Genomic DNA, 15,319 nt, shown 5'->3' on the forward strand with positions numbered 1-15,319 from the left:
TAACCCAGCACTGCCAAGCCCATCACTAAACCATGTGCCTGAGTGTCAGCATATCTTTTAAATACCTCCAACACTGGTGACACCACTACTTCCCTGGGCAGCCTCTTCCAGTACTTGACAAGCCTTTTTCGGTGAAGAATTTTTATGTAGTGGACTTACCCACTTAGTGTTGAGGGTGTGCATCAATGTCAGTAAACCCCTGTCAACAGGTCCCTTCTAGTCCTTATATCTTCAATTATTTGTCAGATAAATTGTTTTGTCATCTTGGCCAAAGTTTTGCTGAAATTTCCAGCTGCTGGTTAACCTTGTTCCATCTTTGGTACTCATGGGACTTGCTTGGCAGTGGAGAGATTACTTTGGGAAGTGGCTTGCCTTAAGGACCTTGATGACTTCTACATCATTTTCTTTCCAGCATGCCTCTATTTTGCACTACTTTGTTGCAAAGAATATCCATTAGCTTCAGCAGCCAGCTGAGCAGATGGGTTTAACTGGTCTATGGCTCTGAAGTAATTACATTTTGGTACAACAGAGGCACAGCAGCAAACATGTAAAATTAATTCAGGTGCAGCATCCTAGTCAGTGTCTCAAAGCAAAGAGCACTTTAGGGAGGCCACTCCTGGCCACACTGAGACTGTGCTGTTGGCAGTGTGGACAATCGCTAGGAACATCTCCCTCTGTTTTCCACAGAGGTGTTGGCTTGGCTTTTCCCATGGCCAGTTCCTTCTTCAAAAATATATTAGTATCAGAGAGATTGATTACTGCTCCCATCTCTCTATCCTGCTTCTGTTATAATTAAAACAACAATATATGCATGAAGCAATTAGATTTTAATAATGCTTTTCTAAACAGGATGTCAAGGAGCTTAGTACAAAGACTTGGGCTGGAGCCAGATCAGCGTCTTAAGACTGGATTGTCATTAAAATTGGCTGCCTCCTGCTTGAACAGCTTACATGAACACAGAATCTAGATTTGCTTTTTATTCAGCATACCTCGTCTTTGTCTCCAGACAGGACCCAGGGGACCTCCTGTTCCTGGGTGGCAGGGTCAGAGCAAGGCATAGGTAGGGACACGTCACCAGTGCATGTGGTAATCTGGGTCTGCTGGTGGGACAGGAGCATCTCCAGCTCCAGCCCTGTTGCCATCCCCATCACTGCGTGCCAGAGAGTCCATACTCAGGTCCATCCTGGGTTCCTTCCTGCAGAGCACCTTTTGATCAGGTCAGGCATATCAGCACACCAGTGGCAGTGTGTCCGAGAAGGAAATTAGTGGTTCTCTGGGTGCCTGTGCCGCAGAGGGGCTCTCTCTGAACTGCCTCCCAGCATGTTGCTGGCATTCTCCTGCACTGTTTTATCCTGTCTGCTTCTGGCTGATATGCAGTGCTTGGGCCCTGCATTTGCAGTCAGATCAGTTTGAATCCTGTTCTCCGCACTGTTCTTGCTCAGATGCATATGGACAGTCCAGTGCAGCTGGGTCAATGAACATGGATGTGGAGTGTGTAACACAACCTCAGCATAACTGCAGAATACATGGGCTCAGAGGGCAGATGTCTCAACAGGCAAGAACAAACATCCTGCATGGACCTGCACTGTGCCAAGCCCATTCCAGGAGAGGACTGACACCAGCAATCCTCAGGAGCTCCCAGGGCAAAGTGGTGCTGTGGTGGGATACAGCTGGGCCCTGTCTGTCTGAGGGGCAGGAAGGGATTTCTCAGCTGCCGTAACTGTGTGAAACCCCAGGGAAAAACAACAGCTCTAGCTGCAGGATTTCCTGTGCTTGTCCTGCGTCCAGCTCCTCACTGACCTCTTTTCAGCCCTGATTTGCATGCTGCAGCGTAACTCAGTCGTGGCTGATGCGATTTAGGGTGACGTCCCACGCTGTCCAGGCTAACAGTGTATCTGGTTCCCAGGCTTGGGAGTGTTTGTGTGGCATTTATCATTTGCCTGGCTGTTTCCTGTGCAGCAGGTGGAGAGAAGCTGTGCAATTCATTTAATCTGAGGCAAATGGGGAGACTCAGTCTGAAGTAAACAGGATGCATGTTGGTGACAATGGAGGCAAATAGGAAGGGGAAAGGAGGTTGGAATAACTGACTGAGGACATGAACAGAGAAAGGTCTCACTTGCCTGAGCAGAGGTGTACTGGAGAGCACAGGGAGAAGAGGAGTGAGCAGGAAACATGATCTGATCCTGTTGCAATGCTTTGCAGTACAAAGGCCTCTCTGCTCCAGTTTTGGGTACTGGGGGTGAGGGACATGAGGAGCAGGAGAGCAGCAAGGATAGTACAGCCAATTGAGAGGCTGAAAGCAGGGAGATGAGTGAGATGAGCACTCCCAATGAGATCCTGGACTGGCAGGGTAGGGAAAGCAGTGCTCTGAGGTAACAAGACAGCAGGAAAAGTCTTAGGGAGAAGATTTCAGTGGGCATAAGAGGGATATGCTGACAAACATCTCCAAGAGATGGGTTGGCAGCACCATTCCTGGAGAATTTCAAAAGAAATGGCTGTGCAGGTGTAGGGAGCAGAGTGGGACAATCCACTGCTTGGGGCCTCTTGTGCTGGGCACCCCAAGGACTGGACAAGCATCTGTCAGAAGCAATTTAAGAGCAGCTGCTCCCACCATGGACAAGAGTGCACTAGCAAACTAATCCCTGCTAGCTCTGCCCCAGGTGACTATTATTTAAATGAGAAATACACAAGGAGAGTGCATTGTTGAGATAACACAATTGTTCACATGGCTGAAATATCCAGCACAGTTTCTGCAGCATCCCTGAGTTCAGTCATGGAGACCAGGAAAGAGAAAGAGAGGAATGTGGCTTGACATTAATTTGCAGACAGAGTTCTTTCATAAGCAGGAGAGTATCAGTTTTAATACATCTTTCATGCCATTGGCATTTTACATTATTACATATGAGGCTTCTTTAAGCAAGGACATTTTTACTTCTGAAAATAGCAAAATCTGGTTTCCCATGTACTTGTATTTATCCAAAATGAAGTATATTCACATACTCCCATGTAAGTAGCAACCAAGAATATATTTCCTATGCAGATACTTTTATGAACTGTATTTTAAAAAAATTAAAGAAGGTGCTGTGTTAAAAGAAAAACAGCAACTGGACTTTCTTAAGGCAGTTAAAAGGTGATCAAGGTGGACATGTATATGTTAACAATGGTGGCCAGAAAAAAAGGCATTGAAAAAACTGCAACTTTTAAAAATATGCTGTTCATACAACTGCAAATGTTCTCTCATGAGATGCTATGCTCTATGATATAACAGCGGTACCCAAGAGTTGCAGGAGCTGCATATTCACATCCATGTTTGATTGCTTTTATTAAACTCTAATCTGTAACAGCTTACTGAGCTAGCATGCCAAAATGCTAAAGTAAAGCTGAAGTAATTAAAAAAAAAAAAAAAGAAAAGAGGTGCTGAGTGATAAGGAAATGTTGCTGGGTGGCTGACTCTGCTGCCTGCCAGGAATCAAGGGCTGCAGCTGGGGTCACTGCACTCTGCAGGGCATATACTTGATTTTATCCCTCTGCATGGGTTTGATTTACATGCCTGGGAGTGCTGTGTGTGCCCAAGCCTTTCACATCAGGTTTGCCAACCCACGTGAAGAGGTGCTGCAGATGTGGCCCCTCATGGTGGGTGCAAGAGTTAGGGAAGCCTGGTCAGCTTTTAGATTGTCTAGGTTACACTGAGGTTTGGTGTCTGAGTGTCACTGGAATTGCAGCAATATTTGAAGTCAAGCTAGAACACAAGGTGTTGCCTGTCTAGTGGGTTTAATGGACAATTAAAATCCCCTTCTCTTTCCTTCCTCCCCACTGCTTGGGTCTGAGAGATCCCACAGCTAAAACACTGGGCACTAATTGCCTCCACCAGCCTTTGCATCCCATGCCCTAATAACACGTGGCATGTAGACAGGCTTTGAGTATTGGAGCTGCCCAAGAAGTAGCTTTTAGCTAGTTAAAATAATTGATCTCATTCCGATAAGCCAAATGGCATTGCAGAAAATCTGAATCCATTAGGGCTGGTTCCAGAGTATGAGTGGGTGATGCCACTGCCTGTTCCCACAGTGAGGTGAAGGAAGAGGCATCCCATTCCCTCTGTCCTTGTCCCAAAGATGGTTTGCACTACCAGGACTCCCAGGCTTGAGAAAAAAAGCTTTTAGGGGTTTTATTCCACTCTGACTCCTTCAGGAGGTCTCAATGTGCCAGGGCAGGATAATTGCCTTGCACAATGAGCACACAATGGTTTTTCTCAGTGCTTACTACAAGTCACTTAAGTGATACGACTGAAAATCTTTTCCATGTACCTTGTAAAGAGTTTGTTTTCTCACCAGGCTGTTCTATTCAAATAGAGTCTATAGATGTTTGCTCATCTCAGCAACTAAGGCTGATGACAGGAAAAAGAAAGCTGTTCTTCATCTCACACACCCAGAGCTCACAGTTAGAGTGTAGCCAAATTGTCTTTAAGGTTGACAAAACATAGTATGACCTCTTGGGACCCTTTTGCTGATGTTTTCTAATCACAGCATCTGTGCAGGGCAGTTAAGGGTATTGGCTCATAATATCATAAGATTACTTTAAAATTCATCCTTCTCTTTAAAGCTATTTATTTGGTGATTCATGAACTGAGGGTCATGACAGACATTCCTCTTTTGAACTTGTGTCAGACAATGGAAAAGACAGAAAACCAACAGTTTTGAATGGTTTTGGTGGGTTTCTGTACAGGTATAAATTCAAAAGGAGATAAATCATTGTAATGCCCAATTCAGAGGAGCTGTGAGGACTGCCGTGAGACAAATCTGCACTCAGCTTGGCCTTGTTCACTGGAGTTTTCATGCTAAATGTGGTCTTTTGTGGCTAAATTTAGGTGCCTAAATTAGTGGTCTGTAAGAGACATTGCTTGAGGCTCTGGAGTTAGCAAGAACAGGGAACATTCTTGAGGGAACAGCTCCTGCTGTGTGCACAACTTCTGTTTGGGCAGAGGACACTGCAGTAGAGGTGAGCAAGGAGGTGGAGTCCCAGCCAGCCCCAGGCAGAGCAGCCACAGAGCTGTGACGATGCACAGGCTGTGCTCCCTGATGGCCATGGATTTGACCAGGCTGTTAGCTCACTGCTGCTGTAGAGCCCATCCATTCCAACAGGCATTCCCTCCCTTCTCACACGGATGTTTATGAACTGGACAGCTCTGTGGTATGCCATGGGCAGCTACCCCCTCTTTAGGGACAAGGGACTCTTGCCCACATGCCCTGCCCAACTCCTTCTGATTTATTTCCAGTGACAATCCCATCCACTTCCAGGTCTGATCCAATTTTGTTTGCACTTCCTGCCTGCTGGATGTCCTCACCTTTGCTCCCATGCCTTTGCTGGCAGATCTGTGCTGCTGAGCCACAGGCTGGACCCAGCATTGTGACTTGCCCAATTTAAATGGTGACTGCCAGCAAGCAAAGTCAGGTCAGCTGGGGCCCTGAGAGCTGTGTGCCTTGTTGTGCTTTGGCATGGGCCAGTGCAGATTCTAGGCAAGGTCTCTGAGTCAGGATGTGGGCTTGAGCAAGGTGGGGGTGATGCTTGCCCTGAACTGCACAGGTTGTACCTGAAGCTGGAGGTAAGAGCATCCTTGAGGCCAGTGATCCTGTGTGGCTGCTGACACCTGAATGACCCAAGCATCCCCTAGGTTTTTCTGCTGGTTTCATTCCCTGCAAAAAAGTTTACTGTGTCATTTATTTCCAAAAAGTAGTGGAATAAGCCTAAATCCTTATCTCCAGTCTGTCAGCTAATCCTTCCATGGGCCAGGAGCGATGCTGTCAGATCAGGCTGAGTGTGCCTCAGGGCTCTCTGTGGTTGAAAAGCATGTTGCTGTTGCATGTAAATGGACTTTGTGAGAGCCCAAAAGTGGTCCTAGCACAGACATCATCCCCAGCTCAGCATAACTCAAACTCCATATGACAGCATTGGGTTACAATAGGGCCACGATGAGGCAAGTCTGAGGGGCTTCAGGGCTGCAGCTCATACCATATTCCTGTTGATCCTATTATTGTTTGTTAGTGCCCCAGGGAGACAATGAGGAAAATTTTTCTGTGTTCATGAAGGAGTTTGGCTTTCCTTGGTCTTCCTGACAGAAATGCTCCAGGGAAGCTTCATCTTTGCTTTCATTTGTTGAGTTCACCAGACCAGCCACTAGGGTGTTTTGATAATGGAGAAGCCCTTACCCTGAGCTGTCACCTTAACCTAAGCAGAAGGAACAAGAAAAGATCTTCTCCCAAAGAAATACACCTCTGAACAGTTGGCAGGCTGTGTGCCCCTTCCTACTGAGGATAATAAGCAATTTTATGTTCTTCTTGAAGCTTCTCACCCTCTTCAAAACAACTCTATAAAAGCTTAAACCCTTGTGCATGGGAAGCCAGTTCTTAGGTCACTGGGATGCTTTATAAAATGTCTAGATCCTGCTCCAGCAGGACTGTATCCAGAAGTCCCATCCTGTAAGTAATGACATCAGTGTCATAATAACAGCAGGGCAGAGACAGGCCTGTGCCCCTTGGCCACAGTAAAGGGTCACCTCTGCTCATAAGGAAGTTGTGAGGACTTTCCTGACTATGTTCATGTCAGCGTGGTTGACTTCCTTGCTGCTTTAAAACATAAACATGTTTGGCCTTGTTTAATCAAAACTTTAGGGCAGATGTTTTATGATTATTCCACCAATGGGAAAAAGACACGGAAGCTGAAAAGTGCCAGCATTACGGCTTTTATGGGAGAGTTTTATTAACTCAGCTGTATACTATTCAACTAGGGAATGAAGGCATTAGCCAAGACTCCAGCATAAATGAGTCCCATAACCTCAATGAAGAGTTCAGCATGTGCCAGCATGGGGATGGATGGGGCTGAGGCTCCCAAGCGTCAAGGGATCTTCAAGCAGCCGGTCTTCATCCTCATCTTTGTCCTAGTCCTCACTCCACCCTTCTCCCTGAGCCTTCACCTCAGTCATCTCCCACCTCCAGCTTCACTTCCAGTGCCAGTACGCACCCTGGGACTGAGAGGACCATCAAGGGTCCTGCACACTCCCTGTAAGCCTGAGCCCCTTGTCTCAGTTTCCTTGCTTGATGAGGTAAAGGCAGTGTAAGGGCCATCAAAAACCTGGCAACAAATACTGCAGCATGGACACAAACAGGGAGTCTCTTCCCCATCTCTCCTCCCTGAGGTCACGTTCTGAAAGCAGGGTAGAGTCCATACCCACACAGCACCTTTTCTGGCCCTGGCATGAGCTTTATTCCCATGTCCCTCATCACCATTTCAACAGGAGCATTTTGCTCTCCAGTTGGAAGCAGCTGACAATAAAGTTGATGCAAATGCTGCTCTGAGCAACTCCAATACCCATTCCATGAGCTCCTCAGGGACAGACTTCCCATGTAATCTCAGCTCTGCCTCTAACAACTTCATGGGGAGGATGTTCTACCCTGACTCACTCTCAGCTCCTGATGAGCCCTATGGATATGGTATAACCAGAGGTGTAGGTGGAGAATAGGCTCAGCTACACACATGGTGGCAGAGCCCCACAAGTGCCCTCTCCACACCTGGCTGTGACATCTGCTGGAGGCACAGGCTTTTGGCAGCCACGTGTGGAAGTGACACTTCCCCGCCTCCTGTGTGCCCTGAGACATCGCAATAGCTCTGCTCCAAGAAGGACTGCTCCTCAGAGGTCCGATGCAGCCAAAGACCCTGGATTTGTAGGAAGCTGCCACATGCATCCAAGCAGATCCCACAGTGCTGTGCTGGTGCCATCAGCGGCCTAGCCAGCTCACAAGTGCCCTGGGAGAAGCAGATGACAGAATAAAGAGAAACTTTCCATTCCAGTGCCCCCAAAAGGACATTGTAATTTTCATTCCCTGTGTCATCTTGCTTGCTTGGTTATGTGGCGTTAAATTAGGGCTCTGGTTCAGTTACGGCTCATTACAGGCTTGTGTATGGCTTTGTTGCAGTGTGCTCAGAAGCACCAGAGGAGCTGAGCCAGTGTGAAAGTCAAAGTTTCAGGGACAGTTTGGTGACCAGGAGCTGAGCCTTGCCTGAGGCTGGTGAATTCAGCAAGGCTTAGACACAGTTCCCATGGGCCTGCAGGACATCAGACAGGGACTCTCCCTAACCCTACCAGTGGAGAGATCAAAGGACTTGGGATGGAGATGGATTGGTGGGAGGTGGCTTCAGCATCTTCTCTTCCCATTTGAGCAAAGCAGGTGCCTCTTTTGCCTGTCCCGAGGACCTTTGTGTGGTGCTGTTTGTGACACAGAGTGCCAAAGGGAGGGGTTTGAATGGTGTCCAACAACAAAACAACTTTTCTGTAGAAATAGCTAAGTCCTGTAATACCTCAAGTAGCTGTGTTTACCCCAAGGCTCTCACTCAGAGACAGGCTCTGCTGTGGTGTGGGCCATTATTACAAGTATCACTCACAATGCCCAGACCAGAGCCATGAAGTGCACTCCCCATCTTTTGGCATTAATACAAACCAGCACTGTCCCAGCATGCAGCCAATGGACTCAGTGAATGAAATAACCTGGGCTCATCCCCATGCTCAGAACAGCAGTGGGGGGTCTCTTCTTGGGAGCAGAGAAGTTTCCAAATATCCCTGTCCCCATCCTCCCCCCAGGACTACTTTCCTCTCAGCAGCGTCCTCCATCAACTTAGGAAACCTCTGTTCCATCAAGGTTGTGCTGGGCTGGGATGAGGGAGGACACAGGGATTCTCCAGGGACTTCTTTGTGCATTGTCATCATTCAGCAATGCCCATGTTTGCAAGAGAAATGCAGAGGGATCCATGCGGGCTAAAAACGTTATCCGTGTTGTGCGCTGGCATTTCCTCAGCACTGAGGGGAAGCGGTGTTCTTGTAATTGCTGCACCCACGGCCATTAGCAGGGCTGATTCAGCGGGGTGAGGATTGATCTGTCCTAAGTGGGGAGAAAGGAAAGCTGGCAGTCTCCTTCCTCCTAAGCTGAGTGCTGCTCCTCTGGCCTTCTGAGAGCATGGAGAGCAGAGGCTGTGCTTTGGGGATGCCAAGAAGAGCCAGTACAGCAGCTTCCTGCAGGCTGCTCCAAGCATGGTCAGAGATGTTCCTTTCCCTTTGCTCTGCTGCAGTGTTGGAGGCCCACTGCCACCCCTCCTGAGCCCACCTGCCAGACTGTGCCAGCCCTCCTGCTCACCTGTACTTGGCAGCTGCTTTCTGGGGTGCCCAGAGCCATGCTGCACACAGAGGAGCTCCCCAGCCCCAAAGCAGGAGTATCCCATCAAATCCAGAGGCAAGGCGAGATCCAGCAGGCTGGCAAAGGGGAAGGCTGTGAAAGGCAACATTTCATAATGGAAGTGGTGACTGTGAGGATGCTGTTTTGGAGGAATCCCATGGCATAGATGCTCAGCTGCAGAACACCTTGGTGGGTTCAGTGTAGCTTGGAAAATTCCTCTGCTGCAGCTGTGTCTTACATTATGTGAACCTGGAGAGCCTAAGCCCAGTTAATCACTTTCCCAAAGTGCCAGAACTCTGTTGAGAGCAATGCTGCAGCCCACAGCACAGCAGAAACATGTTCTTCCCAAAGCACCAAGTGGAATTTGTGCCTTCAGCAAGGACATCATCCTCTGGCAGGCATGGAAAGCTCCTGCTCCCAAACAACCAAGGGCTGACCTTTGCAAGTTCTTTCCCTTGTGCTATCTGATTTTTTTCTCAGGATTCTAGTAGTTTGCTTTAGCAGTCAGGTAGGGAGCCCCTGGGATTCTTGGGTCAGGTGCTAGGAAACTGTGGGAAGTGCTTGTCCTCCTTGCCCCTGCTGGGATGTGCATCAGGGTTGGCACAGTAGTGTGTCCAGGCAAAGGAGAGCCTCAGTGAGGAGCTAACAGCACACCTGGGATCCCTGACTCACTTCTCCCCACCAGGTTAGGGGCTCTCAACATCCAGCTGCCGTCCTGGGGAAAGCCGTTTGGGTGCAAAAGGGATGATCCCTGCCTCTGCCCAGGAGCACCTACATGGGATGGACATGGTGGGGCTGTTTTGGGGAGGTCTGGGTGTCTGCACCATTGTCACTGCAGTAGAAGTCTTGCACACCTGGCACCTACCTACAACTTGGGGGCATAGCTTAGAGGGTGGTCCAGTCCCATGGGGCTAAGAAAGTCTAGGAAGAGAGAGACAGAAGAGGCTTTGAGTCACTGTGGATCAACAGATCCATACCCATTCCCATCCAAACACTTCGTTAGTGTCCTTTCTCAGCTCACAGGAGCTTTCACACATCTCATGGCACCTTGGGCTTGAAATATGAGGATAGGCAGGTGCATTCCTCTGTGGATCAGCCTCCAGTGAGTGGTGAGAGCTCAGACACAGCACTCCAGCAGCCCTCCCCATGTGCTGGACCTCTCCTCATCCCTGCTTTCCTCCCTGCTCACAGTTCTATCCTGCTTGGTTTCTTTGCAGGAGAAGAAAGGCCAGGAGTTGCAGAAAGGTCCCGAGGTGGAAATAGCAAAGCTGGAGAAGCTGCTGAGCCTGGTGAGAGAGCCAGGGAGAAAGGAAGAGAAGTGAGAGGGGAGGAATGATGACTCTGTGGGCAGCCTCTGGCCAAACAAGCTTGGCTTTGATAGGTGGCTGCTTGGCATGCAAGCCACGGGCCCCGGCTGCCCACTTTTTGCACAGCAGGAACACTTTGCCTCTGTGCCTGGACAAATAAACTGAGAGCTGGGAGAGCTGTGGTGTCCAGTCATGTCTCGGTTCAGCAAATCTCACCACGCTTGGCCCTCCAGAGCCACACGGCCCTTGGCTTTCCCAAGCCTTGACTGGGCTTGCAGTCAAGGGCTCAGAGGAGAGTCCTGTGGAGGGCAGGAGGGGGCCTAGGAAAACCTCAGGGCTGCAGCTTCATGGTGGCCCGTCAACTGTGTGGCCAGAGAGATTGAGCTCTGAGCTCCAGCCCCCCAGGCATTTGTGAAAGTCAAACACAATGTCACACCTGGATTCTGGGGTGGCAGCCGAAGCCAGAGGGTACCTGGAAACCTGGCCTGGTGCCCCAGGACCGTGGGAGAGAGGTGTTCATGCTTCCAGACAGCACATGACAGCAGCTACCAGTCACCAGCTGTGGGAGGCTCACAGTTTCCCTCTCCCCAGGGGCCTCAGTGTGGGGCTGGGGTGCCTCTGGCACAGCCTCTGCCTGTGGGAACTGCTGGGCAGTGGGGTTTGCAGAGCCTTCCACCACTGTCTGTGCAGCAGAGGATTAGCTGCTAGGAGGCTGTGGTGGCAGCAGGAGCAGCAGTGGCCTCACAGCATGCTGATGAGCAGTGGCTGTCACCATCAGATCCTTGTGCACAGCTCCCAGGCCTGGGGACCAAAGCCATTAGACAGGTGTGGTGGCAGGTGTCCTCCATATGCTCAGCTGGCCTGTCTCCCACAAGCATCCTTGTAAAGTAAGGCCACAGCTTGGAAACTCTCCAGTGCCTGGCACAGAGGTTAGGGAATGCTCCCTGCTGACTCCCACATGCCCCCAGGCCAGGCAGGAAACACCTAGTCAGGTTTCACTCAGTATTTAAAAGCCCCAGATAGATGTGAACATGAGCCCTTCCTCATCACCATCCCTGGAGCAAACCACCCACAGTCCTGCAGGGACATCGGCCCCCAGCCCCGGGGCACCGCTCCCCAGCCCTGCAGGATGGCAGGACGTGCCACCTCCCCCCGAATCTTCCACGCACTGGGTAGAGTTCAGAGACACAACGTGGCTCCTACAATCTGTTTATTAGTCTAGTAAAAACAAGGCTGCAAAGGGATGTGTTTGCTACACCTGACACGGGGAGGAGCCGCAGGCTCTGCCAGGCCTGGCCAAGCCTGTGCAGGAACCCTGACTGGCATCCCTCCCACCCCACCCTTCTGTCCCCTTATTGCAGTGGCTATGCCAGCGGTGACAGTGGCTATTGCTCGGCTCTAGGAAAGGCAAGGCAGAGCCCTCCAAAACCCACAGCACCCACTGGCAGGGCAGGGGATGCAGCTGCCAGGCTTGCAGACAAGCCAGATATCAGCATCCCTCCCCACACAGCCACTGTGATCCCCAGGGAACAGGCAGGGTCAAAGAACCTTCAAAGCTATTTGTCCAGGCACCCTCATCTTCCCATGTCTCCCATCTCCCCAGGAAAAAGCCACACCAGACTGCTCTCAGCGGGATTGGAGATGCCTGCAAGGGCACATCTGCTGCTTACAGACAGGGCAAATACCACTGGCTGGCCTCGGCTGGGAGCAGGTGGGGTGGGGGGAAGGCAGGGATACACACCCAGCGAGGAGGACGAGGGTCATTTGCCTAGCAGCGTTGGTGCTAATGCTGGAGAGGACTGACAAGACAGGCTGGGGATGATCAGGCAGACCATGCAGGCCCTTTTGTGCCTCATTAAACCCACTTCTTGGGCAGACGTCTGCCAAATGCCCACCTGAGGCTGAGGGCACATGGCACCCAGGGCCACCCCTAAACATCTAAACTGGTAACACCGTGCTCTACCAGCAGAGCTGGGGCTGCTCAGGTTCCCCTGGGCACACCCTGCCATGGAGCAGCCAGCCTGCTCAGGAAGAAGGACTTGTGCCAGCCCTGCTGTCTCCCCTCTCCAGGTCCCCAGCCAGCTTTGCCCGGGTTTGTGACGTTGTTGCCACTGTCCCAGGCCATGAGCACCAGAGAAGAGCCCACAGGCTCTTCCCAAACAAGGGGTGCACTTGAAAGCAGAGCTCCTGCTGTGCTCAGTGGCCGCTGGGACAGGCATGACTGTCCCTGTAGCATATCCCCATCAGTTGTCTCTCTATCCCCATCATCACTGTGGGCACTCGCAGGAACTTCACACACCAGAACCACAAAGGCAAAGGACTGTGTCCCTTGTCACAGCCACTGCAAGTAGTTGGGGGTTCCCTCAGCTTTCATAGTGCCTGGTCCAGCACTTGAGTCGCAGCACAGGCATCCAGTCTGGCACAACTCCTTCGGCACAAGCGGATACCCCAATCCCCAGGCAGATCAGGGCTGCAGCAGGTACTTCTCTTCATTCCTTGACTCATCCACATCAGAAGCCGGGGTCTTCTTGGGACATGAGGGGGTCCTGCAGGCTTTGCAGAGGATGAGGAAGAGGATGAGGATGAGCACTGCGATGACACAATTAAAGGAAATTGCCACGATCGCTCCGGTGGAGAGAGCAGCCGCCATGGCCGCTGTCCCGCAGGAACCGGCGGGGCCCACAGCCCAGTCTCACGCTTGGGACGCCAGGGCAGTGATCGAGCGTGCAGCCTCCACCTGCTGGCATTGGCAGGGGACAAAGGGGACGGCCGTGGTGCTGGCGGTGGGATGGGGCCAGACCGGCAGCAGGACAGTGTCACCCTGTCAGTTTGGCCACTCACAGCTGTGTCCCAGGCTGCACCACACCACAAGGGAAGCTTTCTCTGGATTTCCCCTCCTCCGGCAGGGCAGTGAGGACACCGGGATCACTGTTCTCCCTCCAACACCTGGAAGAGAGAAAGTCACCGTGGGCATGGAAAGACAGGGTGTTCGAGCCCCGCAGGTTGGGCTGTGGGGGTGCCAGGGGATCGCGACCCCAGGGTCCACGGGACTCCGCTGGAGTTCGAAGGCTGCAGCAGCTACCAGGTCAGATGCTGTTTTGGGGACATTTCCAGCACTCCTTTTCAGCCCTGGCGTTGCCCCTCATCCCCTGCGTGGGCCACCAAGCTGAAGGAATCCCCAGTGGGAGACCCATCCCCTCGTCCCGGCCCAAACGCTCCTCCCCGTGCACTCTCGGGTGACTCTGGACAGCCGTGGCCCGCTCCGATGCTCTCTCCATCCTCCAACTCCTTTTCCTGCCGGTGGGATGCCGCTGCGAGGTCCCGCATCCAGAACGAGGCCGGGGCTGGTGCCGGGCGGCAGCAGGTGTGGGGACAGGGCAGCCCCCGCTGCGCTTTCTACCGGCGCCGGGTAGAGCCCCGGCTGCGGCGTCCCCCGGGGCCTCTGACCCCCGCCCGCCGCAGAGCGGGACAACCACGGAACCCCCGGAGCCGGACAGCAACAGGTGCCATCAACTCCGCCCTCCTGCCGCGGGGCCCCGGCGTTACTCACCTGCCTCCGCTTCTCCCCAGGTACCGCCGGAACCCCGGTGCCGGCGGGAGGGCGGGCGGCGCTGCCAGGGCCGGGGCCCGGCGCGGAGGGGGCTGGCGGCGCGGGGTCCCGGCGCGGAGCGGCCCCGGCGCGGCCCCGCGGAGCGCTCGCAGCCGGCGCGGTCCCGCCGCGGCCGCCCGTGGGTGCCGCAGCCCCGCGCGCCGCCCGTGCCCTCCCGCCGGCGCCGGGGGGCGGGCCCTGCTGGCACCCCGCCCCCGCCCCGCCATTGGTTATCCACCGTGCCCGCCGCCTCCCATTGGCCGAGCGCCCCGCCCAGGACACGCCCCTTCGCCCGGCTCCCACGTGAGCAGCGGGGGGGACAACGCCGGGCAGCGCGCGCTCTGCCGGCCCGTCCCGGCCCGGTACTGCCCGGTACTGGCACTGGTACTGCCCTGGTACTGGCACTGGCACTGTCACTGGTACTGCCCCGGTACTGTCACTGGTACTGCCCTGGTACTGGCACTGGCACTGGTACTGCCCCGGTACTGTCACTGGCACTGTCACTGGTACTGCCCCGGTACTGTCACTGGTACTGCCCTGGTACTGGCACTGGCACTGGTACTGCCCCGGTACTGTCACTGGCACTGTCACTGGTACTGCCCCAGTACTGTCACTGGTACTGTCACTGGTACTGCCCTGGTACTGTCATTGGCACTGGTACTGCCCCGGTACTGTCACTGGCACTGTCACTGGTATTGTCACTGGTGCTGCCCCAGTACTGTCACTGGTATTGTCACTGGTACTGTCACCGGTACTACCCCGGTACTATCACAGTACTGTCACCGGTACTGCCCTGGGTGCTGCCCTCCCGCCGCTGCTGGCGCAGTCCTGCCTGCGTCCTGCTGCGCCTGGCTCCATGTGCTGCCTGCCCCTGCACACATGGGCGTGTACACACACACAAGAACACACGAACACACGTGCACCTGGTCCCACACACATCGGGGCTCGAAGATGCTGAGGATGGACTTGCCAGGGCTGGGCTGGGGTCCTTCCCGGGTCACAGGAGCTAGAGGCAGGCAGGGGTGGACTCAGACCCCACGATAACCCAGGGAGAGGAAAGAACAGGACATCTAGGGAAAATCAGTACTTGGGAATATGAGCATGGTCAGCCTGACCGGCACAGCTGGCTTCTCCCTGTCCTGTCAGTGGGGAAACTGAGGTGCAGGGCAGCCCCACCCCAGGCAGAGCTGCCAGCTCCCATGTCG

At 52.9% G+C, this 15,319-nt stretch overlaps 2 protein-coding genes across 4 annotated transcripts in view; one reads left to right on the top strand and one right to left on the bottom strand.

Moving 5' to 3' along the window:
- Positions 1–10,722, top strand: part of DNAI1 (dynein axonemal intermediate chain 1) — a 147,668-nt gene extending 136,946 nt beyond the window's left edge. For all 3 annotated transcript variants that reach the window (XM_063423542.1, XM_063423543.1, XM_063423544.1), the window contains one exon: positions 10,436–10,722. In XM_063423542.1, coding sequence (XP_063279612.1) covers positions 10,436–10,540 — 105 coding nt within the window. In that variant the 3' untranslated portion in view covers positions 10,541–10,722. The remainder of the gene's footprint in view (positions 1–10,435) is intronic.
- A 1,138-nt stretch (positions 10,723–11,860) lies between these two features.
- On the bottom strand, positions 11,861–14,272 carry ENHO (energy homeostasis associated). The gene is made up of 2 exons (XM_063421951.1): positions 14,076–14,272; positions 11,861–13,471 (listed from the first exon to the last, which is right to left on the bottom strand). Exon 2 carries the CDS (start codon positions 13,173–13,175, stop codon positions 12,990–12,992), a length of 186 nt encoding a protein of 61 aa, XP_063278021.1. The 5' UTR covers positions 13,176–13,471; positions 14,076–14,272; the 3' UTR covers positions 11,861–12,989.
- Between the last annotated feature and the right edge of the window lie 1,047 nt (positions 14,273–15,319).

This window comes from Prinia subflava, chromosome Z, assembly GCF_021018805.1.
Source record: "Prinia subflava isolate CZ2003 ecotype Zambia chromosome Z, Cam_Psub_1.2, whole genome shotgun sequence".
In the NCBI taxonomy this organism is placed as follows: Eukaryota; Metazoa; Chordata; class Aves; order Passeriformes; family Cisticolidae; genus Prinia; species Prinia subflava.